At 37.8% G+C, this 19128-nt stretch overlaps 1 protein-coding gene across 12 annotated transcripts in view; it reads left to right on the top strand.

Annotated features, from left to right (window-relative positions):
- SCMH1 (Scm polycomb group protein homolog 1) overlaps window positions 1-19128 on the top strand; it is a 232628-nt gene that overhangs the window by 46687 nt on the left and 166813 nt on the right. For 7 of the 12 annotated variants that reach the window (XM_030942566.1, XM_030942565.1, XM_030942563.1 and 4 more), the window contains exons 2-3: window positions 3051-3127; window positions 12147-12276. Coding sequence is in view for 5 of the 12 variants with exons in the window: in XM_030942565.1 (XP_030798425.1) it covers window positions 12264-12276 (13 nt within the window). In the remaining 7 variants the exon portion in view is untranslated. The remainder of the gene's footprint in view (window positions 1-3050; window positions 3128-12146; window positions 12277-19128) is intronic. The other 5 variants (XM_030942574.1, XM_030942568.1, XM_030942572.1 and 2 more) reach the window with 1 other exon arrangement.

Here is a 19128-nt window from a genome sequence, read left to right as displayed (position 1 = left end):
ACTTAGCTCAGTGCCTTCAAGGTTCATCCATGTTGTCGCATTTATCAGAATTGCGTTCCTTTTTATGGCTGAATAATATTCTGTTGTGTGTGTATACCATGTTTTGTTTATCCAGTCATCTGTTGATGGACACTTAGATTGTTTCCCACTTTTGGCTACTGTGAATCATGCTTCTATGAACACTGGTGTACAGGTGTCTGTTTGAATCCCTGCTTTCAATTCTTTTGGGTATGTAACTAGGGGTGGAATTGCTGGATCATATGATAATTCCACATTTGACTTTTTGAAGAACTGCCAAACCGTTTTCCACAGCAGCTGTACCATTTTACATTCCCACCAGCAATGCTGACGGTTCCACTTTCCCCATATCCTCACCAACACTTGTTATTTTTCTTTTTTTCATAACAGCCATCCTAATAAGTGTGAAGTAGTATATCATTGTAGGTATTTTTGCATTTCTTTAATGATTATTGATGCTGAGCGTCTTTTCATGTGGTTATTGGCCGTCTGTATATCTTCTTTGGAGAACTGTCTTTTGCCCATTTTTGAATTGGGTTGTTTAGGTTTTTTGTTCTTGTTGTTGTTGAATTATAGGAGTTCTGTGTATATTTTGGATATTGACAGACTACAAACATGATTTGCAAGTATTTTCTCTGATTCTGTGGGCTGTCTTTTCACCCTCATGATAGTATCTTTTGATACACAGAAGTTTTTTTGATACACAGAAGTTTTTCTGTTTTGTTGCCTGTGTTTTATTTGTCATATCCTATAGTCATTGCCAAATCTAAAATGTTGAAGATTTTCCCCTATATTTTCTTCTAAGAGTTTTATAGTTTTAGCTCTTATATGTATTTAAGTCTTTGACACATTTTGAGTTAATTTTTTTTGTATATGGTATAAGATAAGTATTCAACTTCATTCTCCTGCATGTGGATATTCAGTTTTCCCAGACTTGTTTGTTGAAGAGTGTCCTTTTCCCATTAAATGGTCTTGGGACTTTTATTAAAAATTTATTGACTATTTTTGAGCTCTCTGTTCTATTACATTGGTCTATTTATCCTTATACCAATACTATACTATTTTGATTACTGTAGCTTTGTAGTACGTTTTGGAATCAGAAAGTATAAGTTTTCTAATTTTGTTCTTTTTTTTTTTAAGATTGTTTGAGCTATTTGAAAAGCTATTTGAGCTATTTGATTCTATGTGAATTTTAGGACAACTTTTTCCATTTGTGCAAAAATACCATTTGGATTTTGATAGGGATTGCGTTGAATCTGTAGATTGCTTTGGGTAGTAGTGCCATCTTAACAATATTAGTCTTTCAGTTCATGAACACAGAGCAGAATATCTTTTCGTTTACTTACATCTTTAATTTCTTTCTGCAATATTTTGTAGTTTTCAGTGTACAAGTCTTTAGCCTTGTTGGTTAAATTTATTCCTATTTTATTCTTTTTGATACTATTTAAATGGAATTATTTTCTTAATTTTCTTTGCACACTGTTCATTGCTAGTGTATAGAAATGCAACTAAACTTTGTTTGTTACTTTGTATCCTGCAACTTTGCTGAATTCATTTATTAGCTTTAACAGCTTTTTTGTGGAATGTTTAGGGTTTCCTACATATAAGATTATATCATCTGCAAACAGAGATCATTTCACTTCTTCCTTTCAAATCTGAATGCCTTTAATTCCTTTTTCTTGCCTAATTACTTTAGCTAGAACTTCCAGTACTGTGTTTAATAGAAATGGTAAAAGTGGCTATCTTTGTCTTATTCCTAATCTTAGTAGGGGAAAAGCTTTCAGTCCTTCACCATTGAGTATAATATTAGCTGTGAGTTTTTTATATATGGCCTTTATTATGTTGAAGAAGTTCCCTTCTATTCTTAGTTTATGGAATATTTTCATTATAAAGCACATTAAATTTTAATTTTATCAAATGCTTTCACTACATCGAGATTACCGTGTGCCTTTTGTTTTTGTTTTTTGTTTTTTTACTTCTTTCTATTTGTGGTATATTACAATGATTGATTTTCATGTGTTGAACCATCCTTGTATTCTGGGAATAAACCTCACTTGGTAATTGTGTATGCTCTTACTAATTGTGTGTGCTCTTACTATGCTACTGAATTTTATTTGCTAGTATTTTGTTGAAGATTTTTGCATTCTTACGGGCTGTTTTTGAAATTAAAGTTTTATTGGAACACAGCCATGCCCATTCATTTCTGTATTATCTATGGCTACTTTCATGTTTCAACAGAGGCCGCACAGCCTGCTAAGCTGCAAATATTTATTATCTGGCTTTTTTTTTTTAATGGAGTTTCACTCTTGTTGTCCAGGCTGGAGTGCAATGGCATGATCTCGGCTCACCACAACCTCCACCTCCCAGGTTCAAGCGATTCTCCGGCCTCAGCCTCCCTCGTAGGTGGGATTACAGGCATGCGCCACCAAGCCCAGCTAATTTTGTATTTTTAGTGGAGATGGGATTTCTCCATGTTGGTCAGGCTGGTCTTGCACTCCCGACCTCAGGTGATCCACCCACCTTGGGCCTCCCACAGTACTGGGGTTATAGGTGTGAGCCACCATGCCCAGCCTATCTGGCTCTTTATAGGAAAAGTTTGCCAACTTCTGAGTTAGACAAATAACTCCTTACTCTGGTTCCACACTGCCCAAGAAATCTGGTTCTCGTTTGGATTCCTGTGTAGATGCACCTTTAAAGTTGAATGGCCCTGGTCACATACCAGTAAATATTTTAGGCGGTTATATTTCTCACAGTAAATTAATAAATTAACATTCTAGTTTACCCATTATTGTGTATGACCTATAGCTATATCCACAAGAGTCTGTTCCATTTTTAACAGAATCAGGGTTCTGAACTCACAAAGCTGAGGAAAGTATCCTGGAAATTGGAAACTTAACCAAATTGCTGCCCTTGGGAAGCCCTGTCTGGGTATCCAGCCTTCTGGCTTCCTCTGATAAAATCTAATTTCACTGCATGTCTTCTTTGATCTACAGTAGTTCATATTTCTATTTTTTTCTATCTTTTGCTTTTAGATTTCTACATCGTACTAAGGAAGAATGATTTCCTATATGATATAGCCGAACCATGCAAAAATCAGATCCTTGAAAAGGTCAGAACCTGTATTTATACATAGTAGAAATAGAGAGTTATCCTCTATTTAGGCTATGAATGAATATATGTGTCACAAAAAACAGAGCAAATGAAAAAACTTACCCTTTCTTGACATTTTATTCTGCAATTGTTACAAATTATGTGTGTCTTTATTATCTGCAAACTACACATACTTATGAGATAAATATGTTATTAATCCTGTTTTATAGAAACAGGATTATTAATCCTGTTTTATAGAAACAGGATTATTAATCCTGTTTTATAGAAACAGGATTATTAATCCTGTTTTATAGAAACAGGATTATTAATCCTGTTTTATAGAAACAGGATTATTAATCCTGTTTTATAGAAACAGTAAAGGTGTAAGAGACTTACTCAAAATCGTGTAACTAATAGCTGTAAGATCAAGTCCCAGATCTTTTGCCTGTAAGTCTTAACCTTTCCACTACATCATAAGTTCATAATCAGTATCAGAATTTAGTAGACATGTAAGTATGCAAGCTGTATGAACATTGGAAATAATGTATGTAAAAGTCTATGAAAAAGTGTTAAAACCCCTTTATGGATGTTAAGTATCATAAATAATTCAGATCTTGACCTTCAATATCTAACATATAATCTTTGGGATGATACCAGAGTCCTCAATATACAATATACCATTGGCTTAGTATGGCAAGCAAAATTCTTCACAAGGTGCCTCCTTTCTACTTTTCTAGCCTCAGCTCATTCAGTTTCTGTCATTGGTCCCTGTAGCTTACTTTGTCCCTTTTCATCTATAATAAATGGCTAGCATTGTCCAAACACATTGTCCATTTCCATTTCTGTATTCAATTCTACATAATTAGGAAGAATGCCTAAAATGCCTATTTGTCTTTCTTCTGATAATCCTAGCTCAACTTCATCTCCTCCATTAAGCTTTCTCAACCCTCCCCCACCCCGGCAAAGTTAATCATTCTCTTCTGTTTTCCCAGAGCACTTTTTAGAGCAAATCTCTGTATGGCAAAAATCACACGATGATTGTATATTTGAATTGCTATCGTTCCTACTAATCTGTGAGTTCTTTGTGAGCATAAACAGAGGCTTACACTTAACTTGTCTTTGTGTCTTTAACATGTTACTACTAGGCTTAGATTTTGTTACTCAGCTCAGATACATTTTGTTTAATGAATGAAATAAAGGCTGCAGTTCTTTCCTTATAAGGATCTGTATGTACAGATATATAAGTGGGAAACTGACCACACAAAAATACCTAGAAACACATAAATATATGTAAAACGATACAGTGTATGCTTGAGGTAGAATACTGGAATGATCAGAGCCAGGTTGAGTTATTTAGGGAAGAATTCCTCTAGGTTAGTAGTTGGCAATCTATGGCCCACAGGCCAAATCCTTCTGCCACCAGTTTTTTGTAAATAGAGTTTTACTGGAACATAGCCATGTTCATTTGTTAGTGTATTATATGTCTGCCTTAATGCTATGATAACAGAGTTGAGCAGTTGCAACAGAGACCATATGTCCTGTAAAACTGAAAATATTTGCCATCTGGCCCTTTACAGAAAAAGTTTGCCAACCCCTGGTCTAGGAATGGGCTTTTAATATGAAAAGAAGAGGAATGTGAATTGGTGAAGCATGAGTGTGCATCATAATTCAATGAAAACCAGCCATAGTAGTAGGTATGCTAGGTAAGAAAGCTCCACTCCAATCCAGTTTGTCAGAGAGACCTATGCTGAAGAGATTAAATGTCAAGAATGTTTGGATTGAGAAAGAGGGAACACAAATCTAATGGAAAGAAATTTTGAAGTAAACACTCCGGGCCTGCAGCAAAATAGTTTCCTAAATAGTAGCAAAGGATGATGATGAAGGAGAAGGAAGCAGCAACATAAATTAACATTGACTGAGTGTTTACTATGTGCCAGGTACTGTTCTAAGTGGTGTGTCTGTGTGTGTGTGTCCTATTTAATCCTCTCAACAACTAAATGAGATAATTGCTATTATCGTCTTTATTTTGCTGCAGAGGAAACTCAGGCACAGGAAGTTAAGCTAACTTGGTCAAGTTAATACAACTGGTAAGTGATAGAACCAAATCTGAACCCAGGCTTTCGGGCTGCAGAGTCTTCATAATAGAGAAGGGGAAATCTGGAGATATTTGGTAAAAATACCCTTAAGCTTGGAGTAAGATACTTAGTCCAAGTAATTGGGAAATGTGCTATCCCAACATGGTAAAAAAAATGAACAGACAATAAAAGAGTAATGATGGAAGGCAGGGTGTGCAATTTGAAGAGTGTACTATGAATTAGGCAGAATGGGCAGGGCAAGGAAGCAGATACTTAAGACATGTTATATAGTCATACAGTAAGATACGTTGTGTAGTCAGTCATTGCGTTTAACCTTGATGAGACGAGAAAGCAATTAACTTCTCCTTGCACACATGAAAGCTGTCCTAAAATACTTGAAGAGCTGGTATATCCAATTGAGATATAGATTAGCAGTGACTTTCAAGGAGGTAAGGGACATTCAACCTTCCCACAAAAATATACACACCTTAGAACCCCAAGTATATTATAATTGGTGAAAGTATCAAGTCATAACACACACCATTCTCTCTCATTCTGTCTACCTAAGAGAACTGGTTCCTGTCCAACCCTGTATGACTGTTATGGTAAATATTTACCTCTTTGGACCATTTTTTAAAAAAAGTACATATATATTGTATGTATGTTAAAGTAATACATATGCACTATGAAAATTTTGCCAATAGAAGTATACCAAATGAAAACATTGGCTAGAGATGGTAGCATTGGAGGTGAAAGGAGGAGGAGACATTAAACTAAATGACTTTCAACAGTGTCTTCCAAATCTGTAGTTCTATGTTTATATCAGCAGAGTGGTTACCAAGCACAAAAGAAAAGACTGCAATGTGACTTTGACATGGTTGGATTGAACAGAGGACAAAATGGTACAGGAGAAAATCCAGTATATGAAATCTAAATTTATAGAGCAGATTACTTTGCAGTGAACATTGAACTTATTTTTATAAAGATTGCTTTTAACTAGCCATTTTGGTATGTCCAAATATACTTAATTTTAATAAAAAATTTCATTTACACTTGTCAGTACTATATTTACTGTGTAAAATAAAGCAGGCACACATTGTTCATTATTTCAAAGAAGGAAGAGATTTCAGCCAAGTTATGTTGTAGTAGCTACAGTGGAAATAACTGAGCTGGGCCTTGCCCATAAACCTGCAATATGATAGAACTGAAAAGGGGGCCAGGCACGGTGACTCAAACCTGTAATCCCAGCACTTTGGGAGGCCAAGGAAAGAGGATTGCTTGAGGCCAGGAGTTCAAGACCAGCCTGGGTAACATAGTGAGACCTCGCCTCTACAAAAAATTAAAAAGTTAGCCAGGCGCATTGATGCACACCGGTAATCCTAGCCACTCAGGAAGCTGAGGTAGGAGGATTGCGTGAGTCCAGGAGTTTGAGGCTGCAGTGAGCTATGATCATTCCACTGTACTCCAGCCTGAGCAACAGGGTGAGACCTGTCTCTTAAAAACTAACTAACTTAAAAGATACCTTAAGTATGTAAGTTATGTGAAGTGCCTACCACAGTGCCAGTAAATGGTAGATGAAGACACAGAAGAGAAAAAAAGATGATGGTGGTGATGATACTATGTTATGTCTTCTGTCCCCACATCACACTTATGTAAGGCTTCAGAGAGAAAGTTGGTATTGTGTATATTTGTATCCACACGTACATACATGCACACACATACTGTCCATGCTGCAAAACCTAAACTTGCACAGTGTTGTTTATAATAATGAAATCAGGACTCAGATTTGGAGTCTCAGATTTGGAAGGAACTTTAAAGATTACCCAGTCCAGCCTCCCTCTTCCTCCTAATGATTTAATATCTTCACCAATAGGTTATTTTACCTCTGCTTTCACATCCTTAGTGATGGCAAATTCATGCCTTTCCTTCCCAGAGAGCTTTTGGATACAGAGCTCTGACTGGCAGAAAGTTCTTCCTAATAATGTGCTAAAGCTTATCTACCTATAGCTTCCACCCACTAGTTCTAACTCTCTCCCTTGGAGTAATATTGAATAAGTAGAGCAAATCTCATCTCTCTCCTACATGAAATCCCTCCAGATATTTGCAGACAGTTCTCATGTTTCCCCTGAGTCTTTCCTTCTAGTTAACCTTCCCTCGTTTCTTAAATTCTCACTCTCCTTGTTGCTTTCCTTTAAATGAGATTGTGCATCTGTATCTCATTCAAAATATAGGACCTAGAATTAACATAAAATCCTACTTCTGATGTGTTTGGACTGGCAGGAGTGGAACATCCAGGACTGTCATTGTCCTTATTCCAAATATTGACTGGAATAATGATGATGCTGATGCATTATTTAATGACATCAGATCCATATATGTCTGCTAGCATGATTTGGCACTATAGGAACCACTGAACTTCTCTGTTCAAGAAGCATGAGCCTGAAGCATTCCAAAAAGCATTAGCTTCTCTTTTGCTCTGCCTCACACCTCTGCAAGCTTCTGGAAAGGGTAAACATTATACATAGTTAAAGAATACTAGGACTGCCTGTAGGACAAAGGAAGTCATGGCATTTTCATTAGCCACTTACTGGTAGCTGGATTACTTGTTAAAGGAAATACTGGTGTTCTCATGGGTTCTTCTCTGTGCATACACAAAGATGTATAGTTACTACAAAGCAAGTGGAGCAGGGGGAACACCAAAGAGATATGCTCCCTCTTCTTTGTTCATCTCTGCTACATGGAGGAGACAGGATTTATTGCTTTCTTTGAGAAAGAGATTGGCCAGTTTCCTTCCTCCCCCTTCTTCTGGTGGATCATTCCAGAAGAATATTACATCTTATCATACTTATCTCCTAATAAAGTAAAAGTAAATGAAGGAGAGCTGGGGGCAGAGAATCAGCTGAGATGTGCTAGGAATACTTGGCTGGGCGCAGTGGCTCATGCCTTGTAATCCCAGCACTTTGGGAGGCCGAGACGGGTAGATCACCTGAGGTCAGGAGTTCGAGATCAGCCTGGCCAACATGACGAAACCCTGTCTCTACTAAAAATACAAAAAATTAGCCAGGCTTGGTGGCAGGCACCTGTAATCCCAGCTACTTGGGAGGCTGAGGTTCACTGGAACCCGCGAGGCAGAGGTTGCAGTGAGCCGAGATTGCACCCCTGTACTCCAGCCTGAGCAACAAGAGTGAAACTCTGTCTCAAAACAAAACAGCAACAACAAAAAAACTTGTTAATCAGAGAGTGGCTGATCAATGGCGCATGCCAGACGAGTCCCCTGTCTGGTGCATCCCAGACGAGTTCCCTGTGTCCCTCCTGCCTGTAGCTTGTCCTTTATCACCACAGTGAGCAGATGTTCTGCTCACAGCTTTTCCATTTTAATTTCTGTGCATATTGGCATAGTATTATGATTTATCTAAAACTGAGAGTTCTGTCTTTTCTTTTTGAGTTTTCAGAGGTACATTTGATGCATCTTTTTTTCTGTTTTCCAGTTTCCATTTCTAGGGGAAATATTCCTCCCTTCCTGTTCTTTGAAATACTTAACACATATCTGGCATGTAGTAAACACTTAAAATGATAGTTATATGTTAATAATTTGACTGTTGTTAATATACAAGTGATAATTTGTAACTAAGTTTTTAATTATATCTTAATATATGAAGAATTTTTTCTACTTTTACTTGCTTCAAGGGGTGGCCTGCTGTGATTGTATTACATTTTGAAAGGATACTGCCATAGCCTTACGGATTTTTCTACTACCTATTATACTTCTTTCAATGACTTCCAGAAATACGGAGTCATTACATTCTCCAGATCTGCACTATGCAATGAGTAGCCACTACCATGTTTGTCTAATTAAATTTAAATTTAATAAAAATTAAATACAATAAAAAATGCACTCAGTTGCACTAGCTACATTTCAAGTCCTAAATAGCCACATGTGGCTAGTGGCTACCCATTGGACAACAGGAATATTGAACATTTCCATCATTGCATTAAATTTTGAGAGGCTGAGGCTGGCAGATCCTTGAGGTCAGAAGTTCGAGACCAGCCTGGCCAACATGGTGAAACCTCTACTAAAAATACAAAAATTAGCCAAGCATGGTGGCACATGTCTGTAATCCCAGGTACTCTGGAGGCACTGCTTTGGATGTTAGTAGTCTGCGTTCTTGTGCTCTTTTCTCAGAAATTGAAGTGGATATATTTTCTAGGGTATTCCTAAGACTAATCTCTTAATGCTTCAGGGCTCTAAAAATGCATTTTGAGGATTCACGTTACTGTTCTTATTCCAACCCCTTAGTGCCATTACTATCTTTTGGAATAAATACAGGAACTTTCACATCCTCCAAGAAGATTATTTTATTTATTTTTGTTTATTTATTTATTTATTTATTTGAGACGGAGTCTTGCTTTGTCGCCCAGGCTGGAGTGCAGTGGCGCGATCTCAGCTCACTACAAGCTCCGCCTCCCGGGTTCACGCCATTCTCCTGCCTCAGCCTCTCGAATAGCTGGGACTACAGGTGCCCACCACCACGCCTGGCTAATTTTTTTTTGTATTTTTAGTACAGAGGGAGTTTCACCGCGTTAGCCAAGATGGTCTCCATCTCCTGACCTCATGATCTGCCTGCCTCGGCCTCCCAAAGTGCTGGGATTACAGGTGTGAGCCACCACGCCTGGCCCTATTTTTATTTATTTATTTATTTTGAGACAGTGTTTCTCGCTGTTGCTGAGGCTGGAGTACAGTGGTATGATCATAGCTCACTGCAGCCTTGACCTCCCAAGCTCAGGTGATCCTCCTGCCTTAACCTCCCAAGTAGCTGGAACTGTAGGTACACACACCACCATGCCTGGGTAATTTTTATATTTTTTTGTAGAGATGGGGTTTCACCATGTTTCTGAGTCTCAAACTCCTAAGCTCAAACAATTCTCCTGCCTCAGCCTCCCAAAGTGCTGGAATTACAGACATGAGCCACCATGCCCAGGCTTACCATAAATTTTAAAGGTCCCAGCCAACAATAAGAGAAAACAAAGGAAGAAGTGGCAAAGTAGAAGTAATTCTAGCAGATATTCCTTAGAGTCGTTAGTCAAATTGCGAACACAGAATCCTTGGGTGCTAACCAGTAACAGGTGGTTGTGATGTTCTTTTTGTAAGTACATTGTATTATTCGAGATCTGACTTTTCCTTGTGAGAAAGGTATTAAACAGCAATTTTTTCTTTAATAATCCTTGGTATCCACATTGCACACTTTTTATTTTTATGTTTTTTTTTTATTTTTTAATTTTTAATTTTTTTTTGAGACAAGGTCTCTATTGCCCAGGCTGGAGTGCAGTGACGGGATCACAGCTTACTGCAGCCTCCTGGGCTCAACTCAGTCCTCCTACTTCTGTCTCCTGAGTAGCGGGGTCCACAGGCGTGTACCCCATGCCCAGCTAAATTTTTAAAATTTTTTGTAGGGATGGGGTCTCACTGTGTTGCCCAGGCTGGTCTCAAACTCCTGAGTTCAGGCAATCCCCCGCACTTCAGCCTCCTAAAATACTGGGATTACAGGTGATCCTCCTGCCTTAACCTCCTTATAGGTGTGAACCACAACACCCAGCCATTAAGCACTTTCAAAGTCATTTTTCATTTGTTATTTACAGCAGCCCAGTGAAGCAGGTAGCATTGGGATTATTGTTCCTATTCGACTAATAAGAAAACTGAGATTCAGTTAAGTTACTGGCCTAAAGTCTTTTTTTTTTTTTTTTTTTTTTGACAGAGTCTCACTCTGTCGCCCAGGCTGGAGTGCAGTGGCATGATCTCTGCTCACTGCAACCTCTGCCTCCTGGGTTCAAGTGATTCTCATGCCTCAGCCTCCTGAGTAGCTGGGATTACAAGCATGTGCCACCATGCTTGGCTAATTTTTGTGTTTTTAGTAGAGATGGGGTTTTGCCATGTTGGCCAGGCTGGTCTCGAACCCCTGACCCCAAGGATCTGCCAGCCTCAGCCTCTCAAAGTGCTGGGACTACAGACGTGAGCCACGGTGTCCAGCCTTGTTACCTGCCTAACGTCTTAAAGGGAAAATAAACGTTAAGGCATGATAGAGTTGAGATTCAAATTAGGGTAAAATTTTAACGTCAAATTCAGCATTTTTTGTTTTGTTTTTACTTTGTTTTTGTTCTATGTTACTACCACTCTGACTGTAATAAAGAAAAGAGTGAAAGTTCTTTAGGGGAACTGAGGTACTCCCAAAGAATTGCTACAGTCCCATTTGTCCTGTGACCATGTGCTTGGGGTGCCATAACAGAATACCACAGACTGAAGGGCTTAAACAATAGAAATTTATATCCTCAAACTTCTGAGGGCTGGAAGTTCAGTGTCAAGATGCTGGCAGGAGAGGCTAGAGATGAGGTCTCTCTCCTTAGCTTACAGATGACACCTTCTTTCTGAGTCCTCATGTGGCATTTTTCTCTGTGTGGGAGAAAGAGATATCTCATGTCTCATCCTTTTGTTTTAAAGGAACCAATTATATCAGATTAGGGCCTCACCTGTATGACTTTATTTAACCTTAATTACCTCCTTAAATCCCCTGTCTCCAAATGTAATCACATTGCGGGGTAGGGCTTTGACGTATGAATTTGGGGGAGACACAGTTCAGCGCATAACACAATGTTAATGGGTTTTTAGTGTCTTTTGATATTCTGGCTTAGCCTGGTTAGCTGGAAACTAAATTTAATATTTGCATGGGATCAAATGTAGCAAATATCTGTATTCTTTATTTCTGTGAATATAGAAGCTTAGTTAAATTCAACCTGTGGTACTTGCTGTAAGGTACTTTGCAACTCCAGGATATTCTAATAGCAAAAAAATCTGTATCTAAATTTAATACTTTTCTTATAATGTAGCCTAATTTGTTAATAATTAGAGATCTCGGTACTTTACAGGTAATAAATGTTCCTCTCCTTCCTCCCCACCCACCTTTTTTACAGATGGAGAAATTAGCATACAGAGAAACTGACTTGTCAGATGTCAGAGCAAGGTATTGGTGGATCCAGGGATAAATCTCCAACTTCTTAACTCCTAGACCAGTTTTTAGTCCATTGACTATGCAGCCTAATGGTAAGTATCTTTTTACCTTATCCTGGAAGTAAGAGGGATTAAGAGACCTAGCAAGGACCGGCTTTAAGGAATTCCTCACTACTAATTAGACTACTCATTATCCTTTTCTTTATAGCCATGATGTCATTTTTGTCATTGGCATGAATTTTCCAGATTGGGAGAGGAGGTTTGAAGTTTTGCTCTTCAAATAGTTAAAAATATTTCTCGGTGGCTCATGCCTGTAATCCCAACACTTTGGGAGGCCAAGGTGGGCGGATCACCTGAGGTCGGGAGTTCGAGACCAGCCTGACCAACATGGAGAAACCCCATCTCTACTAAAAATACAGAACTGGCGGGCATGGTGGCACATGCCTGTAATATCAGCTACTTGGGAGGCTGAGGCAGAATTGCTTGAACCCAGGCGGCAGAGGTTGCTGTGAGCTGAGATCTCACTGTTGCACTCCAGCCTGGGCAGCAAGAGCAAAACTCCATCTCAAAAAAAAAAAAAAAAAAAATCTGTAACAGTTTGGCTACGTGATAAATAATTATTAAGAAAGGAAACTATTATTTAATGAATTTGTTCACTGTGGCAACAGAAATACAATGCAAGCCACTTATGTAGTTTAAAGTTTTCTAGTAGCCACATTAAGAAAGGTAAAAAGAAGAAGGGGCATGGGGGCTCTCACCTGTAATCCCAGCACTTTGGGAGGCCAAGGTGGGCCAATTGCTTGAGCCCAGAAATTGGAGACCAGCCTGGGCAACATAGCGAAACCTCATTGCTACAAAGACTACAGAAGTGTAGCCAGTCATGGTGGTGTGAGCCTGTAGTTCCAGCTACTAGGGAGGTCATAACACTTTATCACACTTAGGTAACTCTCTGTCTTCTAGACTAAGAGAGGGTGCCTTGTTGTTTTTTTAATCCTTATTACCTAACACAGGGCTGGAACTTAGGTAGTCAATGAATTTTTCGTTTGAAGCATGGATGAATGCAATTTCAGTATGGAAATATCAAAGATTTTAAGAGTGTTATTTTGAAAATAGTAAGTTGGAAATGGAATTTAAATATCAAATTGTACAAGATTTAATAGGAAGCTACCCTCTTTAAACCTATAATTTGGGGTTCATTGATTCATTTTATTGACCTAGATATGTGAGATAGTAAGGAAAATAAGACATAATTTTTAATAGCAAATACTTCATAATTAAGATATACATGTGATCAAACACAAATACACACATAAGATATAGATAGTTGCTACTATAATATCTCAGCCCCCGTAATATTGTTTGATGCTTAGTGAAACAGAATTGCAAGGTTGAATAGGGTCTTAGAAGTTTATCTAGTTATCTCCCTTTACAACCTGTGAATTTTTCTCTCAGCTTGGAAAAGTTTCAGCATCTTTGGTGATAAGTAGTCATTCAGCCTTTCTGCTTGTACATTTTAGTGTATAACCAGTCCTCCACAGTACAATTCTCATTGTCAGAAAGTCTCTCTCTGACATCTGCTTCCCTGTAGTGAATGCTTTGTTGAATGCCTCCAATTAAAAGACTACATTTTGTGAAATCCCTGGTGAGCATTGTAGTAGCAGGTAAACTAGAACAGGGGTTTTCTGTCTTTAGTGATATATCTCCAGTGCCTAGAATAATGACTGGCAAACAGTGGTGATAAATGTTTGTTGAATGAATTAATCTAAACATAAGCAGGATTTAGAGCATTATTTCAATTCAGTTTTTTAATTGTCAGATTTACTCCCTTTGTGGACTATTACATATCTTTCATTGCTGTTTCCTGTTCAGTTCTTTGCCTCTATGGCATAGTTTAACTTATTGAGCCCTAAATTTGTCATCTGTAAGAAGATATTAATAGTACCTGAGATGGAATATATGAAAATACCTGGCACTGGGCCTGGTATATATAGTAATGGTAAGTATTAGTTGAATCTGAAATGGAATCAGTGCAGCAACCTCTGAACCTCCCCTGACCCTGACATCCCAGGAATGCAAGTTTATTTTTTAAAATTAATTAATTTCAAGAAGTATACATAACACAGAATTTACCATTTTAATAATATTTTAGTGTACAGTTCAGTGACACTGAAGACATTCACATTGTTGTGCACCCATCACCATCATCAATCTCTAGAACTTTTTTCATTTTGCAGAACTGCAACTGTATCCATTAAAAATGGTAAGTTCATTTTTAATATTAGCTTAGGTAAAGCATGACTGAAATGGCAAATCTGTAATAAAAAAAAATACATTCTAAAACTAAATATAAATGACATACTATCTGCAGTTTTAAGTTACCTGTTTTCAGTTATTGTTTATTAACTTGAGTAATTGATATCTTACCATCTGGTTTCTAGGTATCATCCTCTATGTCACAGTTGTTTTGATGAGAGTGTGCATTGAAATATTGACTTTTTGATATGGATAATTTTTCTCTCATTGCATAACTTTCTACATTTAGTAAAAAGACGAGTTTTTTTTTTTTTTTTTTTTTCCTGCTTGCTGTGTGCCAAACTCTAGGAATACTGACTGGCTTAAGATTATTTAGCTCTGACACTCTGACAGGCATAAATGTAGGAGGTGGCACTACTACTTTGCTTAGGGCTGTCACCAGAAAGCTGTTACAAAATAATATTTGTCCTGGACTGTGAGGAACAAATAGGAATTTCCCAAATAGAGAAAAGGGGAAGGTCCAGAGGTATGAAAGAGTATGAGTTTGGATGCAGTTTACAGTTGTATGAGCTTGGAAAGAGTATATGTCTGGATACAGTTTGGATACAGTTTAGGGATTGATCCTTGAAGACTTTTAAATGGGCTAGTGACATGTTTTATCTGATTTGTATTTTAGAAAAATAATGCTGATGTGTGATTGGAAAGCAGTGAGAACAAACAAAGGAATTAAATAATTGTTTTTATTGGTCAACGTGAGAGATAATGAAATCCTAAACTCTGAATAGTGGCAGGGGAGATTAAAGAGAGGAGATGGTTATTTTAGAGGTACAACTGACAGAATTGGATAACCAGTTGGATTTGGAGGGCAAAAGGGATTACAGGTTTCTGATTTGTTATGTTAACTGGGATAGGGACTGCCAGAGAAGAAAGATAGAAACTGATTATTAAATAGTACCTGTGTACTGTAATATACTCTGAAACATGGCCATTATTCTTAGAACACTTTGAAAACATGATAGGTGACTAGCTCCTTTTCTAATGTGTAGAATTCTGTCAGATGCTATATTTTCTTTATTTTGGGACAGTTGCCTGATTGAGGGAGAGTTACCTGATTCACTGAGTAGTTTATGGCAGTACTTAAAAATTACACATTTTGTAATGCATTTGTTTCTTTTTCTCTTTTTTTTTTTTTTTTTTTTTTTGAGATGGAGTCTCGCTCTGTCACCCGGGCTGGAGTGCAGTGGCCGCATCTCAGCTCACTGCAAGCTCCGCCTGCCGGGTTTACGCCATTCTCCTGCCTCAGCCTCCCGTGTAGCTGGGACTACAGGCGCCCGCCACCTCGCCCGGCTAGTTTTTTGTATTATTTTTAGTAGAGACGGGGTTTCACCGTGTTAGCCAGGATGGTCTCGATCTCCTGACCTCGTGATCCACCCGTCTCGGCCTCCCAAAGTGGTGGGATTACAGGCGTGAGCCACCGCGCCCGGCCTATTTCTTTTTCTTGAGTACTGCTTTCCGTGTTTCAGTAGTTTGTACCAAGAGTCTATTTCTTCCTAGAAGCTAGAAGTTCCTTTTTCATTGTTCTTTTTTTTTTTTTTTTTTTTTTTTTTTGAGACAGAGTCTTGCTCTGTTCCCCAGACTGGAGTGCAGTGACATAATCCTGGCTCACTGCAGCCTGGACTTCCTGGGCTCAAGCAATCCTGCCATCGTAGCCTCTTAAGTAGCTGAAACCACAGGTTCCATGCCCAACTAATTTTTTAATTTTTTTGTAGAGACGGGGTCTCACTATGTTGCTGAGACTGGTCTCAAACTCCTGGGCTCAATGAATCCTCCTGCCTTGGCCTCCCAAAGTGCTGGGATAGCAGGCATGGGCCACTGAACTTTTTGAACAATTTGATGCCTTTCTGCCCGTAACTATTTGTTATTTTGTTCATTTTGCTGGATAATTGAATATGGATTTTGTTTTCTTTACTGGAATACTTCCTCTTTTCTTTTCTTTCTTTCTTTCTTTTTTTTTTTTTTGAGACAAGTCTTGCTCTGTTGTCCAAGCTAGACTAATTTTTTTAAATTGCATTGGTTGCTTTTGAATATTGTTTTACTGATGATCTTTCAACCTGGTTTCTATTTGATGTGGCTTCCTTTGATTAATTTTGTGTATACTGGTAGCTCATCTTTACTTAAGCAATATAGTACTAAAAACTTGTATATAAATGGAATATATATTGTATGTTTAATTTTTAAGAATATATGTTTTCTAATTATGAAAAATTTTAAACATAAATTTAATCATGATCCCCTAATATATTTTTCAGTAATTTTAAAGCCTAATCTAGTTTTTAATCTTTACTAATGATTCAGAGGAAAACAGGCATAGCAGGCTACTAGAAAGACAGGGGATGTAAAAACCAGGAGAGAAGGCAAACACTGGCCAATGTTGCTGGAATGTAGTAGAAAAGGGAGAAGTCATAACAGATAAGATTAGAGAGGTGGGAGGAATCAAATCCTGCATGGCTTTGTAAAGCACGCTTAACTGAGTGTGAAGCTATTGGAGGTCCTTCAGGAGAGAAATGACCTTATCTGTTTTATGTTTTAAAATACTCACTCTGACCTAGTGGTAGGGTTCTCCCCCAGAACAGAAACAATGGATTGAGCTGGGTAGGTAGGTAGAGAGAGATTTATTGTGGGAATTGGCTCACAGAATTATAGAGGCTGAGAAATCCCATGATATACTATCTGTAAGCTGGTGCCATTAGTCTGAGTCCAAAGACCTAAGAATCAGGGAGCTGATGGTGTAACTCTGCCTTCAGTGCCAAAGACCTGAAAACCAGTGGGGAAGGCAGAGGGGTACTGTTGTAAGTCTTGGGATCTGAGGCTCAAGAACTAGGAGCTCCATTGTCTAAGGACAGGATAAGATGGATATCCTAGCTCACAAAACGAGAGAATTCACTCTTCCTTCATCTTTTTGTGCTATTTGCACAAAAAATCCACCCTCAGTGGATTGCATGATGCCCACACACCTTGGTGAGAGCAATATTCTTTACTCAGTCTGCTGATTCAAATGTTAATCTCTTCAAGAAATGCAACCACAGATACACTCAGAAATAATGTTTACCAGCTATCTGGGCATCCCTTAGCCCAGTTAAATTGACAAAGTTAACTATCACAAGTACTCCTTTCAACTCAGCACCCATATGTATTTCCTTAAGCCATATCTGATCTCCAAATGAAGATAGTAACAGGGTCATTTTTGTACCTAACATAAACAGCTATCCTGCATACGACCGAAAACACACTAACCCCCTCCCCAGGAGAGTGAAGTTCTTCAGTCATGTTTACTCTTCTCCTGATAGTCTGTAACTTAAATATTATGATGTAAAATTAGCAATACTTAAATATTGATATAAAGTCAATACAACTTTTGTTACATGACAAGAAAAGATAGGAAAGAACGCAAAGATATTTGCTTGATATGTGTGTATATACAAACAAACATTCATAATGAAATAAGGAGGAAATACTCAGAACAATTACAGTTGTTTCTGTACTGGTCACATATTTATTGCTGGTATTTAAAACTTACCTATTCTGTATTTTTTTTAATTTTTAATTTTTATTTTTGCCTTCTGCAAGAACCTCATGATTCTTTACCCAGCAGGGTGACCCAAAGCTTTGGCCCATTTGTAGTTCTGCCTGGATTGCATTTTTGTAGTTATCCATTGGCCTTAATCACAAGAGTGGAGTAATACTGAGAAACACCCTAAGGTATCTCCTGTATTCTAGACATACTCTTCAGTTCTTCCATTGTGGAGTAGTAGTTCAGTTTCTCCTTGATAGTCTCTATGAATCACCTCAGGCAACAACACGGCAACTCCCTCTTCACCTGTTGACTCAGAGGCGTGAGGAGCTCAGAGTAGCTAGGTGGCAGTTATTTTTATTTATTTATTTATTTATTTATTTTTTAGGTGGCAGTTTAAAAAAAAAAATTGGAGATTTTTTGGTTTTATCTTTTATTATTTTTAAATTGAAACATAATTGTACATATTTATTGGGTACAGTGTGATATTTCAATACATGTACACAATGTGTAATGATCGAATCGGTAATTAGCATATCAATCCCTTCAAACATTTATCATTTATTTGTGTTGGGAGCATTCAGAAATACACTCTTTTTGCTGTTTGAAAATACACAATAAGTTCTCATTAATTATAGTCACCTATAGTGCTGTAGAACACTATAACTCATTTATTTAGCTGTACTTTTATATTTGTCCCCCTACCTCCCCTTTTTTCCCTTTAGTAACCACTATTCTGTCTACTATGTCTACTTTTGTAGCTTCCACATATGACTGAAAACATGTAGTATTTCTCTTTCTGTGCCTGGTTTATTTCATTAACCTGATGTTCTACAAGCTAATCCATGTTGCCACAAATGACAGAATTTCATTCTTTTTATGGCTAAATAGTATCCCATTGTTTATATATACCATATTTTCTTTATCTGTTTATCTAATGACGGACACTTTGGTTTATCCCATATCTTGATTATTATGAATAGTGCTGCAATAAACATGGGAGTGCAGATAACTTTTTGACATACTGATTTCCTTTCCTATGGTTATATACCCAGTATTGGAATTGCTGGATCACATGGTAGTATTCTTTTTAGATTTTTGAGGAACCTTCATCCTGTTTT

This window comes from Rhinopithecus roxellana, chromosome 12, assembly GCF_007565055.1.
Source record: "Rhinopithecus roxellana isolate Shanxi Qingling chromosome 12, ASM756505v1, whole genome shotgun sequence".
Lineage (NCBI taxonomy): Eukaryota > Metazoa > Chordata > Mammalia > Primates > Cercopithecidae > Rhinopithecus > Rhinopithecus roxellana.
The sequence above is the reverse complement of the archived record's forward strand: the minus strand, read 5'-3'. Positions and strand labels throughout refer to the sequence as shown.